Below are 18,491 nucleotides of genomic sequence, written 5' to 3' on the forward strand. Positions count from 1 at the left end.
CCTGTCCGCCGCTGCCTCCCTGGAGCCCTGGCTTCTCTCCATGGGCCACTAGGCTACCGGGAGCTCAGCTGCTTGTTCAGTTGCAGTATCGCCTAGTTCCTGATCTGGCCCCTCGCCTTCGGCCTCTGCCAGGGTTACGGTGTATAGACAGCATCACTGCGAGTGCATGGTGCCTTCTGCCCACTGTTTCGTTTTGCTGTGGCTGTCTGGCTTTGTCACGGTCTCCAAAACTGTGTTGCATTACTTACCAAATAGAAATATGTATCTCTACCTGTAAATGCTTATATGCTTAACAGAATGTATAGAGCATCAGTGCACCCTCTCAAGAAGGGACACTTTTGCAGTTAGAGAGAGACGCAAAGAACAAGGAAACACTAAGTGCAACTTGAAGCAACAGAGGTGAGAATTAAAGAGCACGAAACTCGGTGGAGACAATCTCAGCTTGAGTCCTGGCTCTGCTGTTACTGCCATCGGAGGGGACACGCTCCTTAAGGTTTCTGAAGCTCATGTTTTCTTTAACCTGTGAAATCAATTTAGTGGTAGTAATAACACTAATACAGTCCTACTCATAACTCTGCTTTGAGAATAAGATGATCCACAAATGTACTTAACACAAAATAAGGGCTCAAAAAAGTTCTGCTTGATTATTATACTTTACCGATAGATGAGTTGTTAGATGAACTTTCCAGGCAGCAATTACTATTTGTGATTAAGGGAAAGTGTGGTGACTTCTGGGAGGATGTAGATAAAGGGGATGGACTGAGAGGTTAAATGGATGGACTGAGCAGGTCAGGGAAGGGCACACTGTGGTTCCAAGGGGCTGTTGGGAAAACGCAGTCAGAATTCACAGGTATTCTTGGTGTCAGTGAGTAAACTCTGCCGAGAATGGTAAGTCCCTCCGTGGCACTATTTTGCAGGTAGGGCTAGAAAATTAGGCAGGGGAGTAGAGGATTTTGAGGTTGAGGGTTAAGGAGTTTGTTTTTATTGGACACTACTTGAAATCATGGACATTGACTTATCCCTACAATAGTATTTTACCCAATAATTCATACGAGGCATGTTTTTGAAAGAATAACTATAGAAGCCTGGTACATAAAGAAGGAAGAGTAATTGTATGATCACTGCTGTGGTCCAGGAGTGATGTTATAAGGGCATTAAGTACACAGTAACTAAATTCTTAGTGTGTGCCTATATAAATCAGATGATTTATGTATGTGCTACCAGGACCAGCGCATAAAGGAAACAACATGATATTTATTTGCATTCAGTCTGAGATCTATAATTAGACCATTTATTCCCTGTTGGAGCAGGTGAAAGCGATGGCTCCATCTCCATGGTGATTGTGTAAGTCAGGGTGCCAGCTGTCAAAGCATAAACACCCAGGGTCTTCCCGGAGCTCTGGATACTCAGATGGGGTCTGGTCCCTTAGCCTGGAATTGGGCTAAGAAAGCCAGGGTTAGATTTCAGGTAGAAAAGAGCCAAAGGAGCCAATGAGAGTGAAGTTATTTAGCGGAGATAACAGGGGTAGGCGGAGATAATGAGCACATGTGCGTGCTCTAACTGCTGGCTGCATGCGTTTAATTGTTGATGTTTAGTTTAATTCCTACATCTTTCAGGAATAAACCTTCTCTCCATTATCTTTTTTATTGGCTTGTATCAATCGCTAGCTAGTCAGTCAATAACAAGCTGTGTGGGTGAGGATTGGGTGGTGGTGGGGTGAGGGGGGGTGGGATGGGAATTGGTAAAACCAATTTGCCTCCAGCATGTATGTAGCCTTAATTTGGAGTGAAGATATTTTGAGTAAGGTAATCACTCACCATGGAATCCCGTTTTTTTCCATCTCTTATCTATAAAATATTCTAATCTGCGTTATCAGTACCGATCGTATCTTTCTTAGGTGAGGGTAATTGAGCCATGAAGATCTTACTCATACTACCCAATGAAGTTCGGGTTTTATTAGATATTTGGAGAAAAGTTGGGGGAACTTAACAGGCATTGATAAATGGTTCTTCCATCTTGAGAAATTAGACATCTTTTTCATAAGGCAGTTGAATAGCAATTTCATCTTAAGTCAAGAATAAAACTCAGCCAATAATTTCAAATGGAAACTTACTCCGATTAATTGTAAGTTCTGGGCCAAGCAGGATAGTGGGGTGCCCTGAAGAGCAAAGGCAAGTCCCCTCAGTGGGGCAGGGGCTTTGTCGTCAGGGTGTCAGACCCTCTGCCTCCTGATTTCTGAGACTGGGTGCTGCTTGGCTTTCTGGTGGACCGTCCTCTAAGCTCGTGGCCCTCGATCTTTTCTGGCCTCTGCACACCAAACCCTCCTCCCAGGCCGCTCCAGGCCAGACCCACTCACAGCTCGTGGTCCTTCACGCACAGACTGTCCTGAGGTCCTCTGCAGCCGTCTTAGCTCTGCTCCTGGACCCCTCTCCCAACCCCAGTGTGAAGGTCACATCCTTGACACGAAGGAGCTTATTTTTTTCTAATGCCCAGTATGGTATTCCAGGAACTTTTAGGGCTTTCAATCAGAATAAATTTAATTACATTTAGTTTCATTTAATTAGACCGAGCTTTCAAAACATCAAAGACAATTGTGAAACGAGTTTTGATTCAATTAAATTGCAAATAATAAAGGATTTAATCTCCATTGATTCAAAGTTCCTGTTTTTATGTACTGCATTTATTTTATCTTAATTTCTATGTTTAAAATACATACTATTATTTTGTTCTTAAAAATAAAATATAAATATTAGAATATTCAGATGTTTAAAAAGACACTCAAAAATCTTTCTGCTATAATTATGGAATTAGAACTTAACATTTAATTGTCTCCCCAGTCCTTAAAAAATTAATATAGTTTATAGTTTATTTACAATATGAAAATATTTCTTATCGTGACTAATGTAGTGAAAATATTTCTTATCAATACTAAATGTAGTGGAGATTTATTTTCACATAGAGGTCAAATGTGAGGTTTAACTAAAAATAAACATTGGGTTATAGCAAAGATGCTACTATTGGAAAATAAATTAGAGGAAGAGTAAAAATTACAGTGTTTATACTTAGGAATAAGTCTACCTAAGGAGGTGAAGACCTGTATATTGAAAACTGAGACATTGATGAAAGAAACTGAAGAAGACACAAATTAATGGAAAGATATTTTGTGCTCATAGTGGAAGAATGGATACTGTTAAAATGCCCATACTCCCCAAAGCAATCTGCATATTCAGTGTGATCCCTATCCAAATTACAATGGTATTTTTTGGTTGATATTTGGTTGATCTCTTCCCACCCACCCACCCTCCCCTGCCTTGGCTTTCAGGTTTCATAGTCTGTGCCATGCTTCTATGTCTCTGGATCTATTTTGTTCATTGGTTTATTTTATTCATTAGATCAACCAAAGAACTTGTATGCATATATGCAGAACCCATGTTCACTGACAATAGGGTGGTGAAGGCCTGGGGTGAGGCGTGGAGGGGGGCTAGAAGAGGTCAAAGGGGAAAAAGGAGACATATGTAATACTTTCAATAAAGATTAAAAAACTCACAATGGCATTTTTCAAAGATGTACAATAAATAATCCTAAAACTTATATGGAACCATAAAAACAAAACCCCAAATGTGCAAAACAATCTTGAGAAAGAACAAAGCTAGAGGCATCGTGCTCCCTGATTTCAAGCTATATTATAAAGTTACTAGAGGCCCAGTGCATGAAATTTGTGCACGGGGGGAGGGGGTTGTCCCTCAGCCCAGCCTGCACCCTCTCACAATCCAGGTCCCCTTGGGGGATGTCTGACTGCCGGTTTAGGCCTGATCCCCTCGCAATCCAGGACCACTGTCTTCTAACCACTTGCCTGCCTGGCTGCCTGGTCATCCTTAACTACTATGCCTGCCTGTCTGATTGCCCTTAACCACTCACCTGCCTGCCTGATCGCCCCTAACCACTCTGCTTGCCTGCCTGATTGCCTGTAATTGCCTCTGCCTTGGTCCCTGCCACTGCAGCTTCATCTGGAAGGACGTCTGGAAGGTTGTTTGGCTGTCTAGTCTAATTAGCATATTACACTTTTATAATTATAGATAGTAATTGAAACATTGGATTAAACAGACACATAGACAAGTGGAACATAACAAAAAGCCCAGAAATAAACTCAAGTACAGTAGGTCCTGGGGTTATGTCAGAGATCCGTAACATGGTTTTTGCATTAGCACCTACATCACTCACATGGAGCACATATACAGCAGTAATGAAGTGAAACAATAAAAAACAAAAAACAAACACACACACACAAAAAACAAACAAACAACCAAAACACAAAAACTAAAAGAAAGTTAACAATTCCTGACCTTTACTGTGGTAAACAAATAAATAATAAAAAACATAAAGCACATATGTACATACGTCAAAATGATGGAACTTATTTTTTTATGTAAATAAATGGGAGATGGCGACGTAGCCACAAAATGACGTATGTCGAGTCCAACATAACCCGAGGACTGTCTGCATATATGATCACTTAGTTTATCACAAAGGGGCCAAGAATATACAATAGGAATATGTAGTATTTTCAATAAATGATGTTGGAAAAACTGGACAGCCACATGCAAAAGAATGAAACTAGACCACTATATTACACCACACACAAAAATTAACTCAAAATGGATTAAAGACTTGAAGAGATAAAACTAGGTGGTAAGCTCCTTGACATAGGTCTGGGAGATTATTTTTTTTGAATTTGACACAAAAGTTATTATCAAAAACAAGTGCTGGTGAGGATGTGAAGAAAAGCGAACCCTCAGACACTCTTGTGGGAAGGTAAGGTGGTGCAGCCACTATGGAAAACAGTATGCAGATTATTTAAAAATTAAAATAGAACTCCCATATGATTGAGCAATTCCACTTTTGGGTATTTATCCGAAGAAAACAGAAGCACTAACTTGAAAAGATATATGCACCCCATGTTCACTGCAGCATAATTTTCAAGGTACCCCGACCCCACACATGCACAGCTTCCCCACTATCAGCCTCCCCGCAGGAGTCGCCCCCACAGGAGTCGTGCATTTGCTACTGTTGATGAGCCTGCATGGATGCATCATAATCACCAAAGTCACATTTTCACTTAATGTTTCCTGGGACTCAAATCTATTCCATCTTAAAGGGCGGTTTCCTCCTTTATGCTGAGGTCTTTGACACAGTCCACTCTCCCAGGTCCTTCAAGCGACTCTACAAGCCATCGCAGACCTCCACCCAAAGGTCTTGAGTCAAATTAGGAAAGCAGCTGCCCTGCCAGGTGTCGGTCACATGATCGAATCCCCACCCAAACTATTAACAATAAGTCCCCGACACTCAATACCACACCATGCAAACACCTGCACCATCTCGTTTCCAAGGTTGTGCTTTCATTTTTGTAAAAATGAGTTTTCTCATCAGACAATTAAGCAGGAGAAAGTGTCTCAGCTGCCACTATCCCCAAGGCATGTATTTTGGGTGAATAAATCCACCTCTCATTGTAAGGATCACTCTTACATAAATATCATTGTTCAGGTAAAATTTCTGAAAGCCCAGCAGATTCTTGGACTGATGTCTCACAGCTATAGGTTTGCTTTACCTTACTGCCTACTTCATCTCCAGAAACTTCTTCAGAACTCCGGCCTAATGTTGCAATTCCTCTATTTATATTTTACAATCACTCTTCTGGTTTTTTAATTTTCCTACCAGACAGAATGGTGACCTGATGAGGGGAAGGCACCAGCCAGCCTGCTCCATTAGTAATCTTCCCACTACTCCTGCAATAAGCTCACTTTCGGTCTCCATTTCCCAGGTCATCATTTCTCTGCCTGTCATTGATCAGAGTGGGAATGGGAAGCTTTTGAGTGCAGCTACCAGCAAACTTGATGATGCCAATAACTGTCAGAATTTTTGACAGTAACATAGACTTTGAGTATGGTCTCCCATTTTTTAAAGACAGAAATTTTTTTTCGTACAGTTGGAATTCGTTTCATGAAACTTGGTTAGAGTTTGGTCTTAAGCTCCGTTATCATTAAGAGGGTTTAGAATGTGTGTAATCTAAAACCCCTATCCATAAAGGTTTTAAGCAATAAGTATATTATGTCACATAAAGGAAGTCTGGAGACTGACGGCTCAGGGATTCATTCCCTTAGAGCCAGCCTTAGAATGCTGCCCCTCTCCTCAGATCCACCTCAGTCGTCACCATCCCAGGCATTTCCACTCTGTAAGTCACTCGTCTACTGTATTTCTTATGGCTTCCAGAATGGACGATGGTGGTCCACCTTTCAGCTCAGTGTTGACAGAGGTGAAGGGACCGCCATTGTTAGCTTAGAGAAATCAGGACCCAGCCCTGAGGCAGCCCATGATCTCTGGTCACTTTTCAGCCCGATGCCTGAACAAAATCAGGCTTGTGTGAGCAAGTGAGGCAGCAGCCAGGACGTGCTCCTGAGGAGATAAGTAGATGGATGTGTTTCTGAGAAAAATTCTCAGGAGTTAGTGCTGCATCTGCAGATCGGCAAAACTCTCTGTGAAATGTAAACAGGACCCTCGAGACCATCAGTGTGTCTCGGCCCCCTGGCTTTGTGGTGGTGTCCGCCTAGTATTGTGAGTATTGAACATGGCTGGTGCTTTTTTAATGTGACAACCTTTCTTAGAAATGGCATTGGCCCCTCCTGTCTGCGAGCCATTTAGTGTTCATTCTTTCCCAAGGCTGTGGTATTCACTCCTCAATGGCAGGTGCCTGTAAATGTTTCTCTCACTGATTTTCTCATTTTACCTCTAGTCACTTTGGGTAGAAGACTGACTGCCCCCTACACTGACTGGTTCTCAGGCACCATCTCTTACAAAAATAACTCCTTCGTGTTTGTCTTTTTAGTATATTTCTGAGTAAGGTGTCTTTGAAGAAAGTATTATTTTAAACATGTTTAAATTTATGTTAGAGAGAGAGAAAGGGAGAGGGAGAGAAACATTGATGTGAGAACCAACATCTATCAACTGCCTGCTGCACGCCCTCTACTGGGGATCAAGCAGAAAACGCAGGCATGTGCCCTGACTGGAAATTGAACAGGCAACATTTCAGTGCATGGGCTGACACCCAACCAATTGAGCCTCACTGGCCAGGGGTGAAGAAAGTATTTTTCAAGGGGTGGGAGTAGGTGGTTTTGAAAAGCGTCATTGTGGAGTCCACCTTGATTGCAAATGTGATGAGCAGATTCATATATTCCCACATAAATTGATGGTGATGTGTTTTTGATGGAGCAACAAACACAGTCATTTAGATTAAGTCCATTGTGTTCCTTCGGACACTTATTTCTATTTTTATGCTGTTATAACAAGAGTTATATTCATTATTATGATAAATATGGTTCAATGGTGGTTCAAGACATGCTGTGTCCTATACAGGAAAATGGAAATGTCTTCATCCTTTCAGTGTTTGCTGAAACATGAAACAAAGTGTACTTTTCCTTTATCTCCAATTCTATGAAGTTGGTTAACTATTTAACATCAAACAATAATAATTGACTTTCAATATTTTGTTAGTACAATGATACTTTTAACATTATTCAAAATCAATTATGTTTTTATTTCAATGATTATATTTCATGAAGAAAGACAATTTCATATCCAGACTGTAAACTTCTTTATAATCAGAGGAGCAATTCATTAACTGACTTAGAGTATCCTATATAATAAAAGGCTAATATGCAAATCGACCAAACTGTAGAACCAACGGTCACTATGATGCGCACTGACCACTAGGAGGCCGATGCTCAATGCAGGAGCTGCCCCCTGGTGGTCAGTGTGCTCCCACAGGGGGAGCGCCTCTCAGCCAGAAGCCATTGGGGTGGGCCTAAACCATGAGTCAGACATCCCCCGAGGGCTCCTGGACTGTGAGAGGACTCAGGCCAGGCTGAGGGACCCCACCCTGAGTGCACACATTTTGTGCACTGGTCCTCATTAGAAGTTATGGGGTATGCGAAATTCAGAGCAGTTTTTTCTTGCCTCTGAAGAATTTGCAATCAAGTTGGGGCTGAATGCATGTACATATACAAATTACACAACAATGTGAGCTGGTCTCTATTGTAGTTCTAAGTGACCAAGAGAAAATGTTCTATGGGGTGTCAGAGTTGGGGGGATCACCTTGGCTGAGTGTCAGATAATACCTCTGGAGAAGGGGGGCTGGTCACTTCAAAGGACAGGAAAATTTTGACAAAAGGAAGGGTAAGGGCACATACATTTTTTGTGAGGAACCCTCTTTTTAAGCAATGATTTCACAATGAAAATGAGCAAACAATTGGCAAATGTGAAGTTTGGGGAGATCAGTGGTAAATGAATAAAAGGCAGGTCTAGAGAAGAAAGAGAGAAGAGAGAGAAATTAGAAAGATTGGGCTGGGCCAGGTCCAAGGACGGTCTCGGCACTAAACAAAAAGAGAAGGCCGTCAAGTCTGTATCTTCTCCTGGCCCTTGTTCATGGAGACACTTGCCATCCTTCTTTGCTCTGCCCTTCACCCCAGGGCCAGATTGTAGGGATTAAGTTGGAGGGCTCGTTTGCCCACTGGCCTGTGGCTGGATCCACCCAGGGACAGTACCAGTGGAGAACAGCATGAGGTAGGAGAGAGGAGATCAGGGTGCTGATTCCAAGGGCCCTCTGTGCCTGTCACTGACTGATTCTGTCCCCTAATGTCCCAGCTCCTGTCACATGGCCCTCCCCACACAGCTCTCCTTTGGATTCTCTCTTTTCAGGCCTAGGGGTGGATGTGTGTGCCAGTGCCCTGCCCTTCTAGGAAAATACTTAAATGTGTTGAAAGAAAAAGCCCACCAACCTAGAATTCTGTACCCTGAGAAATTATCCTTCAAAAGTGAAGGGGGAGTAAGTCTTTCTCAAGCAAATTAAATTTGTGGCCCTAGCTGGTTTGGCTCAGGGGATAGAGCATTGGCCTGTGGACTGAAGGGTCCCAGGTTTGATTCCAGTCAAGGGCACATATGGGGGTTGTGAGCTCAATCTCCAGTAGTGGGTGTGCAGGAGGCAGCTGGCCAATGATTCTCATCATTAATGTTTCTATCTCTCCCTCTCCCTTCCTCTCTCTGAAATCAATAAAAATACATTTTAAAAAATTGAGAGAATCTGTTACTGGTGTACCTGCCTTGCAATAAATGTTAAAAGAAATTCTTTAGAGAGGAAGGAAATGCTATAGGTAGCAAAGTCAGATGTACATAGAAGAAAAGAAGAGCATCAGAGAAGGAGCAAGTGAAGGTTACCATCCTCATTTTAGAAATGATGACAATGGACTCAGGAGGCTAAGTAACTTAACCAAGGTCACACAGCTGGTCAGTGACCAAGCCGATAAGGGAACTCACATCTTGGAGTTGTTATAAGGATTCAGGAAGCCAATATTTGCAAAGTCTGAGTGTGGTGCCTGGGATCAGGAAGTATTTTATTTCTTTACTAGAGGCCTGGTGCACGAAATTGGTGCACTGGAGGTGGGGGAAGGGTCCCTGAGCCCACCTGCACCCTCTTGCAGTCTGGGACCCCTCACTCCTTACCACCCGCCGCCTGTTTTATGCTCCTTAACGCTCGGCTCGCTCCTCTTTAGTGCTGCCATGGAGGCGGGAGAGGCTCCTGCCACTGCCACTGCCACTGTGCTCACCAGCAGTGGGCCGGCTTCTGGGAGCCCACTGACCACCAGGGGCAGCTCCTGCATTGAGTGTCTGCCCCTGGTGGTCAGTGCGAGTCAGAGCAACTGGTCGTTCTGGTCATTCGGCTGTAATGGTTGCTGGGCTTTTATTACATAGGTTAAGTAGAATAAGACAAAAGAGACTGATGTTGCAAGATTAATGTGGCTATAAAGCATATTTTGTATTAGAATAAGATCAACAACTATAAACACATAATTTTAAATTAAGAGAACTATACTCTTGTCCATGTGAGGAAAACAATTACTTGAACAACCACATACTTGAGCATTTTGAATCTCAGCATCCTGGTTGCTCTTTCATGACCAGCTGTGGCTGTGTGGGTTCTCTGCCTCCTTCTGAGACCACTACAGTGTCCGCACTGCAGGGCTCCATGAGGGCTCAGGTCCTCTCAAAAATCCATCCATTCTTGTGCTCTTTACGCCAAGAGTTTTGAGTACCAACATTCTATTGTCTAAAGATCAGTAATTTAGAAAAAACAACAAAAAATGATTTTTACTTGGTCCAATGAAGCACGTTTTTTCTCCACCAGCAGCATAAATCTTTCAAGTGCTCTTTTGAGATTCTTGACATCTCGTGAAAACACATCAGAGCAAGGACTTCTTTGAGGTTGGTTGTCTGTTTTGCTGGAAGCTCCTCCAGCCACTGCCTTGTCTTCCTTGAGAGTTATTTGATTCTTCCCACTTGTTCAAGCAACAAACAGCACCAATGTTTTATTCAAGTGTACTTTGACATTTCAATTCACCCCACGTTCTTTGCAATAGTGCTTTCTTACACTATCAGATTTTCCCTTTGGAAACAGTTGAAATTAAACCACCAATTATTTGAGATGTATCTGAGTGTAGTGATACTAGAAAGACCAAGCACATTCTTTTGGTTATGGGCTAGGCGTGAGTCCGGCCCACCTTTCCTCCGTGACTGCTGTGTCCCCCAGTCGGTTACTGCCATGGGGAAAAGGGCACAGGAACAGTGCCACAGGCCGGAAGCTGTGTTTTTCTCTATCTTGATGGCAAAATATCACTTAGGCATAGTTCAAGAATTATGCTTTGTCCCTAATAAATTCTTCATTAAGCACAGTGTCCAGGATGGCTGAACATTGTGTTTTTATTAGATTACTAGAGGCCCGGTGCACAAAATTCGTTCATGGGGGGTCTCCTCAGCCCAGCCTGCACCCTCTCTAATCTGAGACCCCTTGGGGTATGTCCGACTGCTGGTTTAGGCCCGATCCCTGTGGAATCGGGCCTAAACCAGCAGTCAGGCATCCCTCTCACAATCCAGGACCACTGGCTCCTAACTGCTCACCTGCCTGCCTGCCTGATCACCCCCAACTGCCCCCCCCCCCCCGCCGGCCTGGTCACCCCACGCAGCCTGCTGCTCAGTCGTTTGGTCATCCCTCACTAACCCCCCTGCTGTCCTGGTTGCCCCACGCAGCCTGTTCGGTCGTCCGTTTGGTTGTTTGGGTTGTGACAGTCGCTTAGGCTTTTATCTTTAGAGATTAAACGGTAAAAAGAACCTAGAGGCAGAATGGCTGGACATTCTGACTGAGCCTCCGACTCCCTCTTTGACAGCATTACTTCCAGTTGCAGATTTTATTCTTTTATTTTCTTCCCCTGCTTTTAAGAATCTCCTTAACATATGCCCTGGTCAAAGGCAGGACAATAACTTTCAGTGTGGGTCTCCCAGCTGAGATAGGCCATCATAAAATATACCCTTTCAGCATCTACAATTTTACAATACTTTAAGATAAATGCCTATATTTTGGCACTTTCCTTAAGGTCATTTTGGTTCCACTGACATTTTGGACACTTACCTATGTGTTTGTTACTGAAATAAAAACTTGTCTTGGCTTTGGAGAGATGATGATGCGGTGGGCATGGCTGGAAACACAGTTGCCAGCTTTGCTTTAATGCTCTGATGAGGAGGACTAACACAGCCATTGTGGGAACAAGAAGTCGGCGAACCAGGCCCCGTGTTGAGACTGGGGAATAAACTTCCTTGGTTTAAGTGGGCCGCTTTTACATGTGTTCATTGTATGCTATCACCTGAAACGTGTGATCGGAACCATGGTGGTGTTAATGAGCTCAACCCTGATGTCTTTCTTCAATGACAAATAATGTCTACACAGATACTTCTTGAGTTACGATGGGGTTATGTCCCTATAAAGCCATCATGAGTTGAAAATGGGTTCAATGCACCCGGCCTTCTGAACGTCACCGCGTAGCCTCACCTACTTAAATGTGCTCGGGGCACCTGCGTTAGCCTCCAGTTGGACAGTCATCTTGTTGGTGCTGCCCAGCGCATGACATGGATCATCCATGTGGCGCTATCCTGGGGAAGATCAAGATTCAAAGCGCAGTTCCCACCGAATGTGTAAATGCGTTTGCATCTCCGCAAAGTTGAAAACCATAGGTCTAACCACTGCATGTCGGGGACTGTCCACATGCACATAGTGTCCTTGACAGCTGTGATGACCACAGTTCTCTTTTCTGAGCTGGCCGTGTGTGAAAGCCACATGTGAGTGTGTGAGTGTGTGTGTGTGTGTGTGTGTGTGTGTGTGTGTGATAATATTGGAAATTAACTTTTGTGGCTATTTTGTCCAAAGAATTTTTAAAGAAACAACTTTTACCCATCTTCACAAATCTATCTGCATAAATCAAATGGGAAAAAATATAGCACTGACTATTATTCAAAATCAGTAAGAAAATGTTTATTGAAGGGTTTAGTAAGCCTTCACTGAATGGGTTCTAGATGGTGACAATTCCTGAAAGAGGTGACTAAGACTTTCCTCAACCAACATGTAACTACACACACACACACACACACACACACACACACACACACACACACGTTCTCAGATAAGCTCAGGGGTGTAACTGTTTTCCCAGAGGATTTGCTTTGTGCTCACATACTGTAATATCTCACCTGACAAGAGTGAGTTGCGATGGAGTCCTTTCCTTCTATCATTAGCAGTGATTAACCAAAGGCTTTCACAGCAGGCTCAGTACATGTGACCAACACCAGCAAAGTTCCCAAACTTTATTCTTTCCTCCTTAAAGCGCTTAATAGATTTTACATAATACAGTTTACTTATATTTGACATATAAATATACAAGCCTCCAAACCTAATTTCCAAGGCTAAAGAAAATTAGATGTAAAACATGTACAAAGAACAGCAGGCTATTACAGGAGGGAATATATCATTTTAAAAGATGGATACTCTAATTTTCAAAATTCAAATTACACAAAAACATATTTTAGTAATATTCTTTTATGATACCATATGATATATTATATAAAATATTACTATTGTATGTTAAATATTAGAGATCATTTTCATACATATTCTGATATGATTATATGTTTTGAAATTAAGACATAAATAATGGAGAATATGGGAACTTGATAATATGAATAAAGTTCTAGATCTGAAGTTGGATGACAGCCCATTGCTATGAATAAAGTTTTATTAGGACACAACCACCCCCATTGGTTATATACGTTTTAACTGCTTTTACTCTAAATAGAAGAGTTGAGTGGTTGTGACAGAGACCATATGGCTTGAAAAGTGTGAATATTGGCTTTCTAGTCTGTTATAAAAAACGTTTGCCAGCTCCTTTCTCAATGGAAACCACTAAGGAAATTACTAAAAGCAATAAGACACTTTCAGAATTACATTGTTAATTTGATGATCAAGAATTCACAGAAGTATAGGTCATAATCAGTTAGAAATATCCTTAATAAAGAGATACTATTTACATAGCTACACAAAGTATCAATTACTTAAAAGTAATAAAAATGTTACAATACGTTTTGCATAGCATTTTACATTTCATTAAAGATCTTAGGAAAGGCTCACATACAGTTGCACTATGTTCATGGACAGGAACGTCCAACACTCTAAGACGACACGTCTGCCTGCGTAATGTGTGGTCTCATGCGATTGCAATGAAAACATCCAGTTTCCTTGTGGAACTTGACAAGGTGATTCTGAAAATTGGACTAAAGAGCAAAAGACCAAGCATAGGCCCGGTACTCCTGAAAAACACTTGGGGAAGAGGTGCTGGTCCTGCCAGATAGCAAGACTTCATTTTTAAGTTGTGATGGCCAAAGAGAGGCTCATGGTGAACCTATGGCAGCCAGAGGGTCCAAAGTGAGCTGGCCGGTGCCAGCCCTCTGGGTGGGAACAGCGCTGTGCACCACACGGGGAGGTGGTGGGGTGGTGCGCTCACAGGGGCCAAGGCAAGCGGTTGTTACGTGAACAGAACATTTAAAACTGCCTGCTTACTTCACGTCGCACAGAAACATCAAATTGGGATCAGAAGTTTAATTGTAAAAAGAATGTACTCAAAAATTTTAGAATGTGTGGCAGAATTTCTTCACGATGTCATGAAAGCAAAAGCTTGTAAAACGAGGTTCCTTTAGAAGTAAACTGCAAGGATATTTGTTTAAAATCCAGGCCCTTTTGCTCATGGCATGGTACCCCAAGTAATGAAAAGACAGGCACATAACGGGTGAAGATACTTTAACGTCACAGGTGGCCGGGGATCACTGCCTCGAACCCATGACGATCTGCAGGTGTAACAGGAAATACACTGACCCCAGAAACAGCCCTTTACAGAAGAGATACTCTGCGTAGAGGAGTTGGCAAAGGCAAAGGCAGGCGCTCCACCACTAGCAATCCCGGAAACATGCAGAAGGCAACGTTACATTTAAAAATAAATGGAAATAAATAACCAGAGGTGCAATCAATCATAGCACTTACCATCCAGGGGGAAATAGGAAGGCTAGGCAGTACGCAGTGTTGGAGAAGCTGCGCAGAAGCGCCACTGCCTGCATTGATGCTCTGGGAAGGGGGATGAGTTAGAACTCGCGCTCGGAAAACGTCTATCAGATCCGGAGCTGCGGACACGTCTGTAGCCCAGCAAGTGCTCCCCTAGGCATGTGTCTCAGAGAAATAGTCACGTATGAAATGAGGAGACACGTGTGCTAATGTCCATGTCATCATTTTGTAGCCAACTACTGCTAACAACACTAACGTTCAGCAACAAAAGAATGAATACATAACTTGAGTATAGTCACACGGCAATGAAAAATGAATGGATTACATTACTATGGCTGTGTCTCAAAGACTTAATGTTTAGCAAAAACACAGTAATTTCCCAAGTTGTCTCCTTCATGTACTTAAAACAGGGGACATTTTTCTCGCTTTGGGGAGTGACAGTGGGCAGAAGCCTGACACCCACTTGGGCTGCTCCGACCCCTTCCCTCCTGAACGTGTGCTCCCCGCATCTCCCCCCTGCATCTCCCCATGCATCCCCCTCCCGCCACCCCCTAGGCGTCTGGCTGCTCTGCTCATGCTGCCAGTGATGTGGACTTTCTGTTGCCTGTGGTTTCTTACAGCTTAGACCATGGAGCACCTTTGGGACCCTGGAAGTCACAGCTCAGGTTCAGTCGGACCCAGCGGTGTACTCCGTGGTAACAGAAGAAGACTGTGAACTTCTTAAGATCTCCGCAGCCAATTATGCAAAGTTAAAATCGGTATGACTCAGTCTAATCCACACAGCCACACAACATGGCTGCAGATGCAAGAACATTTTGCCTCTCTGGACAGATGCTCATATCTCTCTTATCTTTAATTTGATTTGACCTGGACAACAGAAAATGACCATCACTTAAATCTCCAATAGTGATGGGAAATTGAAGTAGAAAAAAAGGTCTTTGTGGGTATACAGGGTGGGGCCAAAGTAGGCCTACAGTTGTGAGTGTGTGAAACACAGTTTATTATTTTCCATACAAACAACTGTAAACCTACATTTTTAAAATTGGATTTTAGTGAGAGAGGGTGGATGGGAGAGAGAGAGAGACATGGATGTGAGAGTGAAGCACGGATTGGCTGCCTCCTGTGGGGGTCAAGCCCAGAGCCCCGGCTGTGTGCTGAGGGGAATCCAGCTGGCAGCCTTCCCTGCACATGCCAGGGCCCAGCCCGTGAGCCCGCCCGGGGCTGTGAGCCCACCCCCCCCCCATGCTTTATGTATATTTTTATGGCTTTTTGTTTTTCATGAATTTAAAATTTATTTTTTCATCCAACAAATGTGTGTTTTGGGGTGTCAGCAGCAGGCCGAGTGTGCTGCCTGCCCTGGGGAAGCGCCTCAGGGTGACCGGCTTCCCCAGAGTAACCCAGCCGCAGGCAAGCCGCACAGCTGAGCTCCACCCCGAATTCCGAGGCATCAAGATAACGCCTTACTCTGTTTGATAATGTCTCTTTTAGTCAGACCCAGTGTGCCCCTCTCCTAGCCCCTCACTGGAGGGCGAGGAAATGTGTCAGAGACCTGCCCCACCCGGTGGTCCTGCCCCAGGGCTGAACCCAGGCTGGGTGCTCCCAGGCTGGGAGCCCGGGGAGAGCCCATGTGCTTGATCCAGGTCTCTGCTAGTCGGGGTCTCTTCCAATACCACGATGTTGGTGGGGGTGGAGCCAATGATGTTCTCACAATGCAGCCTCCTTCCATCCTGGTTTCAGAGCGGCTGGCTTTCAAAACTCTTTTTGTATGTTTTGTTTTTCTTTTCAAAATACCAGTGTTACTTATTGGATACTAGAGGCCCGGTGCACAGATTCAAGCATTGATGGGGTCCCCCGCACTGGCCTGTGCCCCCTCACAATCTGGGACACCTCATAGGATGTCAGAAAGCTGGTTTCAGTCAATCCCCGAAGGCCAGGCCCAGGGACCCCACCGGTGCATGAATCTGTGCACTGGTCCTCTAGTATGCGTATAAGATCTTTGGTGAATCTCTTCCTGCCCTCCCCCACCCCCCCGTCCCCTTCTCTGACATTCATCCGTCTGTTCCATGTTTCCATGCCTGTACATTGAGCATCTGCCCCCTGGTGGTCGGTGAGTGTCATAGCTGCCATTGAATGGTTGAACAGTCACTTAGGCTTTTATATAGATAGATAGATGATCAATACAGCTTTTGAGTTTAGTCTTGACTATGACAGTTTTTTAAAAATACTAAAACATTCATAAACTATTATGAAAGGTGGGAAAATCAAACTCTAATAGCAGACTTGTAGCTATGGTTATGTGGTCATAGAATGGTGCTCCGATAAAATTCAAGTGCATTTTATGTAAAATCATATTGTGTAACCTTTATTTTTCTTTCACTGACATTTATCTATTTTTTTCTTCTTTTTAAATTACCTAACAGAGAAAATTTGATGATAACTTTTTTCCAGGACAAAACAAAGCTTGAAAATAAACAAATAATGAAACTAATCCGTGGGTGCCCTTACTATGAGGAGTGGCCCACCCTGTCCATCCAGGAGCTGGTGCTGCTTGTTAAGTGGAAGAAGTTTCCTCGGGGTCATGGTGAGTTTAATGCAATTTTGCAACTTTTTTTTTTACACATAATCTTACACTATTGGAATTTGTAACTTTTCAGTTTTAATGTTTCATATGCTATTTACATGTTTGCCGAATCTATTTACTGTTACCTTTGAACCGGACATTTATATTGTTGCCTGTTTTACATTGAAAATCCTCCTGAAGACTGAGGCTGTCCCCACACCTCACCTCCCCCCACCCCAGCCCGAGGCCCAGCCTGGAGGGGAGAAAGGGACAGAGTGGGGGGGGGGGCAGGTCCATTCTCCCCAATAAGTCACCTCCCCAAGCAGCAAGTGGGCCTGTGCTGTGGAGGACTCCGGCTCCCAGCAGAGCTCAGTCCTGGGGAAGGGGTGAGGCGGAGCGGGGCACCACCTGCCGTCCACCTGCAGGGCGTGGACATACTCCCTGTCGTGCCGGCATAGAGTGCAGTGGCATCGTCCTGTGTGGGCCTTCCCTCCGGGAGAGCCCACAACCAAGGACCAGGAACCGCGGTGCTGTCCCGCAGAAGCCAGAGGGGACCCTCATCCCCAGTGGGTGCTGCAGGGGGCCTGTGGGGGTTAGTCCTGGAAATGAGACCTCCACGAGTGGGTCCGTGCCCTGCAAACAGGAGACCTGTGAGGAGCGATCCTCTCTGCGCTAGGACCCGGGGAGCTCAGGTTCCCACACACCAGTCAGCGGGCACCTCACCCTGGGACGCCCCAGACCCCCAAACTGAGAGGCGGTTGCCATGGGAGCCCCAGGTCTATGCATCTGTTATCTGACTAAGACCCACAGAGGAAGCGCCTGGGCGGCCAGAGCCCCGGAGGCAGCCACCAGCGGGGAGGGCCCGGGGTGAGGTGGGGCGGGGTGGCTCGGGACAAGGGGCGGCTCCTGCACCCCAGGGCCTCAGCCCAGCCAGGGCTGTGCGGGGAGGACGGACTGCATGAGCTGGAGATGAAGGTCTCAAGAGCCTGAGAAGGAGTTGTCAGCCCCGACCCGCTGCTGTCACTGAGCCTGCCTGGGGCGGGGGGGGGGGGGGGGCAGGGGCGGTGCGGGCTGGCCTGGCTGCTTGCCTGGGAGGCCCTGTGCCCAAGAGGCTGGCGCAGGCGGACATGCCCTTGGTTAGCAAGAAGCCAGTGTCCTGGGCGGCGGGGCCTCCCAGCGGAGCTCCGGAGCCGTGGGGCGGGCTGAGGGCTGAGGACGCCCCCGCCCCCCGCAGCGTGCTCCCAATTGGTTCTGGCCTCTGAGTCTCCTGCACCGGTTTTTGAAACACAGTGTCCAGCCCGCGGTTAGCCACGCACTGCCTTTTCTTTTGCGTGTAACAATGGAGTATTGGTTAGGTTGCATTTGCTCATAAAACATTTTCCCTGACGAGTTAAAAAAGACATTTTATTTTTGTTTTTTTTTTTGGGCAAAAGTACCCGGAAGGTGAGTGGC

At 44.7% G+C, this 18,491-nt stretch overlaps 1 protein-coding gene across 1 annotated transcript in view; it reads left to right on the forward strand.

The window, feature by feature from the left end:
• CNBD1 (cyclic nucleotide binding domain containing 1) overlaps window positions 1–18,491 on the forward strand; it is a gene marked incomplete at both ends in the record, with an annotated part of 216,030 nt that overhangs the window by 105,034 nt on the left and 92,505 nt on the right. Inside the window, 2 exons of the mRNA XM_080646967.1 lie at window positions 15,100–15,237; window positions 16,928–17,060. Of these exons, the coding sequence (XP_080503093.1) occupies window positions 15,100–15,237; window positions 16,928–17,060 (271 nt within the window). The remainder of the gene's footprint in view (window positions 1–15,099; window positions 15,238–16,927; window positions 17,061–18,491) is intronic.

This window comes from Plecotus auritus (genome assembly GCF_963455305.1).
Source record: "Plecotus auritus genome assembly, chromosome: 11".
Lineage (NCBI taxonomy): Eukaryota > Metazoa > Chordata > Mammalia > Chiroptera > Vespertilionidae > Plecotus > Plecotus auritus.